The sequence below is a fragment of the Echinococcus granulosus genome (assembly GCF_000524195.1).
Source record: "Echinococcus granulosus chromosome Unknown EG_S00140, whole genome shotgun sequence".
Lineage (NCBI taxonomy): Eukaryota > Metazoa > Platyhelminthes > Cestoda > Cyclophyllidea > Taeniidae > Echinococcus > Echinococcus granulosus.
The window spans coordinates 195179-200880 of NW_020170520.1; the positions used below are offsets into that span (position 1 = coordinate 195179).

At 45.9% G+C, this 5702-nt stretch overlaps 1 protein-coding gene across 1 annotated transcript; it reads right to left on the reverse strand. All coding sequences in view use genetic code 11, as the record gives it.

Moving 5' to 3' along the window:
* Nucleotides 1–2558: 2558 nt before the first annotated feature.
* Nucleotides 2559–3110, reverse strand: EGR_09284 (hypothetical protein; the record flags this gene model as incomplete). The annotated part of the gene is made up of 1 exon (XM_024498533.1): nucleotides 2559–3110. One exon carries the CDS (start codon nucleotides 3108–3110, stop codon nucleotides 2559–2561), a length of 552 nt encoding a protein of 183 aa, XP_024347077.1.
* Between the last annotated feature and the right edge of the window lie 2592 nt (nucleotides 3111–5702).

Genomic DNA, 5702 nt, shown 5'->3' on the forward strand with positions numbered 1-5702 from the left:
ACTGCGATCAAAATACAGCTGTTTCATTTTTCTTCTGTATAACTTGTACCTTTATTCTTACTGCCAAAAGTCGTGGAAATAGAGAATGAAGAAGCGAAACTGCACGTGCGTGTTCTGATGGCCTTAGATCCAACCTACGACGTGCCCTTTGGCTGTGTGCAGGTCAAAGGGTGTCTTGGTGAGGGTGATTTTGGCCTTGTCCTCTGTGGGTCTGCCGTACACCTGCCTGGAGGCATCATCGGTCGCCTTCCTGTGGCTATTAAGACCCTTCGAAATAGATTTGGTCTTTCTTCCCGCGGATACCCTCGATTCACTTCCAAGCATTTATGCAGGATCAAAGCTAAAGGCCAGAATCCTAACTATTATTACCCAAACTGCCCATGTCTGTTGGCCTGTAGCCTGTGAGTTAGTAGAATGTGGACGGATTGGACTTAGGTAGTAGACCGTGTTTTATTTACAGCAGCAACAGACTAATTTGCTTCTAAGGCTGTCTGACGTGTGTCTGAGGATAAGCACAACTAAATGGCTTTTTAATAGCACTACACCTGATCTTTGTCACATGATTTTTCTCTGGTAATGAATGCCATTTTTAGGGCTCGATTGCCACACATTTACCCTGGTTCTTGCCTTCAACTCGATATAACTGGTTCATATCGCGGCTATGAGGGTTTTGGTCTTTAATATAGTCCGTTTTCGGAGGGAGCTCTAAAATGCATGTTTTTTTTGCGCGCCATGCGCACACCATGAACTTATTCAAAGTTAAATGCCATTTCAACAGATGGATGATTTTGATGCTCTATGGGAATCTGCGTGGGCCAGCACCGCAATATAAGGTACGATCTTGGAATTGCCAGCACTTGCGCCTTGTTTGACTCGGATGTATCAGCAGCGCCTTTGAGTTAACTTGCCAGTGAGTTCGCTTTGCTCGATCAACCTCTTGACGAAGACCAGGTTTGAAGTAGACATTCACTTGGTTCTGATATTCCATGTCTACAAGGTGTGGCCACTCCAACTTACAAGCGTCTTCCGTTCTAGATCAACATTGTTTGGGTACCACCGAGTGACACCGGAGTAGTAGGACTGAAAATGTCTAACCCCACCAAAATTCTCGTAAGGGTGCGGAGGGGCCTCCTACTGGCAGGTTAGAGAGGGTGCCCAGGCTGTAACGCACCCAGCAATACATTAATTTTGATGGGATATTTGGCGACCTCGCGACACCAAAGGTCACCTAAACGATGGTTGGCATTGCACCGACATTCATTTATTATAGAGGGAAGGGCCTCGCTGTCACTGCATGGTCCTGATTCAACGTATTTGCCAAGCATAATTAAATCACGATCAAAAGAGAGCCAGTGAATGTTGAGGAATCAGGGTACGATTATCACTCGCTGGGCCCTTCATGGGTATCTTTCTTACCTATCAGATTCTATTGCAGGCAGAATGTCTGTTTTATATTCTTGATGATTCCTTTTTATTCCGTACACTTATCTTACTCACTCACGATTACTACAATTTTTCTATCTTTTTAATGAACCGCAGCCGGTTTATTCGAAGCAGACGTGGTCACCTTCGTGCAGGAAATTAAAAGGATGAAATTCACCGACAAACACGAAAACGTGATTTAGCTCTGCGCCACCAACAACCACAATGGTAGGTTGGATCTGTTTTGCGCCATCAATTGGTTTAATGTACTAGTCTGATTCTCGGTGTCATCTGTAGGCAGTAGCAATTGCTTCTCTTATGGATGTCCTAAGGTTAAGTCGACAGTCATTCATGTTTTAATAATGGCCTAAACCTTTTAGGTATTTTAAGAGTAGGCTTGTAATTTGCACTAGCTTAGAATGAAACCATACAGGTAAAATCCTTTTTAGCTATAGCACCTTGGAGGAGCCAAAATGCAGTCATCTCATTCCTGGGCCATCCGGCGACGATAATGGAGCACGCTGGCGAAGGTAGTCTGGTTGACTACCTCTGATAAAATCGCCCTTGGCTTGCAACCCAACCACGCCAAATGACGTATGGACGCGGTTAAGAGACACTTTAACTGCTGTTTCGTCGGCGTACGCAACCCACCGTAAAGAGACTCCTTCTAATTAATTAGGACTTACACACTGCGTCATGGTAAGGCTCTAGGCGTATCCACTTTGTCAGCGTCCACCCTTCCGTCGAGGTTGCATTGACGGGAACTATTTGACAAATGTACGAACCCGCATTCTTCGATGACATGGAAACCTTTTTTGAGACAAATACACTCTTGGCACCTGTTATCGATGGTTAAAAAAAATCGTTTTCTAGAGAGGATACGGCTGTAAGTGGTGTAGGTATTCAACTGGAATTGGCCCTAGACGTCAAGCCAAGGTGCTTTGAGAAGCTGTTGCTTTATTTTCCCAACTAATGGGAATAGCCGCAACTACAGAGACCACAACGTTCGCTGTTGACATGCTTCAAAATGGGTTAATATTGTTGGGAATCCTTCATGCTGTAAGAATACGTTTTTTCAAGCCCCAAATTTTTTTGGTTAATGACAAAGCGTCTGCCCATTCACAATCGCACCAAGTTCAGACCATTGGTCGATTAAAGACGGTGGGTGATGGGTCCACAAAACCAATATTGAGGCTTACATTCACCACTTTACCAGACTTTTTATGAGCTTCCCGAAGATTGCCAGGGTACCGAAATCGCGTGGATGCTGCCACCGCAACTTCTGTCCTGGTCGGACTGACCTCCTCCACAAAGGAGATAAGCATTGTGAAACAGTGGTTGGCCTGTGGTCGAAGGAAGTACTCACAGCGGAGACACACCTCAGCACCCTCTGCAACACGCGTCGAAATGCTGAAGACGAGACCGTCTAGACTGGAGGGCGGAGGGTGTTGATGCGACGATACGGAGGGGAGGGGAGGGGAGGGGAGGGGAGGGCAACCTACGACGTGCCCTTTGGCTGTGTGCAGGTCAAAGGGTGTCTTGGTGAGGGTGATTTTGGCCTTGTCCTCTGTGGGTCTGCCGTACACCTGCCTGGAGGCATCATCGGTCGCCTTCCTGTGGCTATTAAGACCCTTCGAAATAGATTTGGTCTTTCTTCCCGCGGATACCCTCGATTCACTTCCAAGCATTTATGCAGGATCAAAGCTAAAGGCCAGAATCCTAACTATTATTACCCAAACTGCCCATGTCTGTTGGCCTGTAGCCTGTGAGTTAGTAGAATGTGGACGGATTGGACTTAGGTAGTAGACCGTGTTTTATTTACAGCAGCAACAGACTAATTTGCTTCTAAGGCTGTCTGACGTGTGTCTGAGGATAAGCACAACTAAATGGCTTTTTAATAGCACTACACCTGATCTTTGTCACATGATTTTTCTCTGGTAATGAATGCCATTTTTAGGGCTCGATTGCCACACATTTACCCTGGTTCTTGCCTTCAACTCGATATAACTGGTTCATATCGCGGCTATGAGGGTTTTGGTCTTTAATATAGTCCGTTTTCGGAGGGAGCTCTAAAATGCATGTTTTTTTTGCGCGCCATGCGCACACCATGAACTTATTCAAAGTTAAATGCCATTTCAACAGATGGATGATTTTGATGCTCTATGGGAATCTGCGTGGGCCAGCACCGCAATATAAGGTACGATCTTGGAATTGCCAGCACTTGCGCCTTGTTTGACTCGGATGTATCAGCAGCGCCTTTGAGTTAACTTGCCAGTGAGTTCGCTTTGCTCGATCAACCTCTTGACGAAGACCAGGTTTGAAGTAGACATTCACTTGGTTCTGATATTCCATGTCTACAAGGTGTGGCCACTCCAACTTACAAGCGTCTTCCGTTCTAGATCAACATTGTTTGGGTACCACCGAGTGACACCGGAGTAGTAGGACTGAAAATGTCTAACCCCACCAAAATTCTCGTAAGGGTGCGGAGGGGCCTCCTACTGGCAGGTTAGAGAGGGTGCCCAGGCTGTAACGCACCCAGCAATACATTAATTTTGATGGGATATTTGGCGACCTCGCGACACCAAAGGTCACCTAAACGATGGTTGGCATTGCACCGACATTCATTTATTATAGAGGGAAGGGCCTCGCTGTCACTGCATGGTCCTGATTCAACGTATTTGCCAAGCATAATTAAATCACGATCAAAAGAGAGCCAGTGAATGTTGAGGAATCAGGGTACGATTATCACTCGCTGGGCCCTTCATGGGTATCTTTCTTACCTATCAGATTCTATTGCAGGCAGAATGTCTGTTTTATATTCTTGATGATTCCTTTTTATTCCGTACACTTATCTTACTCACTCACGATTACTACAATTTTTCTATCTTTTTAATGAACCGCAGCCGGTTTATTCGAAGCAGACGTGGTCACCTTCGTGCAGGAAATTAAAAGGATGAAATTCACCGACAAACACGAAAACGTGATTTAGCTCTGCGCCACCAACAACCACAATGGTAGGTTGGATCTGTTTTGCGCCATCAATTGGTTTAATGTACTAGTCTGATTCTCGGTGTCATCTGTAGGCAGTAGCAATTGCTTCTCTTATGGATGTCCTAAGGTTAAGTCGACAGTCATTCATGTTTTAATAATGGCCTAAACCTTTTAGGTATTTTAAGAGTAGGCTTGTAATTTGCACTAGCTTAGAATGAAACCATACAGGTAAAATCCTTTTTAGCTATAGCACCTTGGAGGAGCCAAAATGCAGTCATCTCATTCCTGGGCCATCCGGCGACGATAATGGAGCACGCTGGCGAAGGTAGTCTGGTTGACTACCTCTGATAAAATCGCCCTTGGCTTGCAACCCAACCACGCCAAATGACGTATGGACGCGGTTAAGAGACACTTTAACTGCTGTTTCGTCGGCGTACGCAACCCACCGTAAAGAGACTCCTTCTAATTAATTAGGACTTACACACTGCGTCATGGTAAGGCTCTAGGCGTATCCACTTTGTCAGCGTCCACCCTTCCGTCGAGGTTGCATTGACGGGAACTATTTGACAAATGTACGAACCCGCATTCTTCGATGACATGGAAACCTTTTTTGAGACAAATACACTCTTGGCACCTGTTATCGATGGTTAAAAAAAATCGTTTTCTAGAGAGGATACGGCTGTAAGTGGTGTAGGTATTCAACTGGAATTGGCCCTAGACGTCAAGCCAAGGTGCTTTGAGAAGCTGTTGCTTTATTTTCCCAACTAATGGGAATAGCCGCAACTACAGAGACCACAACGTTCGCTGTTGACATGCTTCAAAATGGGTTAATATTGTTGGGAATCCTTCATGCTGTAAGAATACGTTTTTTCAAGCCCCAAATTTTTTTGGTTAATGACAAAGCGTCTGCCCATTCACAATCGCACCAAGTTCAGACCATTGGTCGATTAAAGACGGTGGGTGATGGGTCCACAAAACCAATATTGAGGCTTACATTCACCACTTTACCAGACTTTTTATGAGCTTCCCGAAGATTGCCAGGGTACCGAAATCGCGTGGATGCTGCCACCGCAACTTCTGTCCTGGTCGGACTGACCTCCTCCACAAAGGAGATAAGCATTGTGAAACAGTGGTTGGCCTGTGGTCGAAGGAAGTACTCACAGCGGAGACACACCTCAGCACCCTCTGCAACACGCGTCGAAATGCTGAAGACGAGACCGTCTAGACTGGAGGGCGGAGGGTGTTGATGCGACGATACGGAGGGGAGGGGAGGGGAGGGGAGGGGAGGG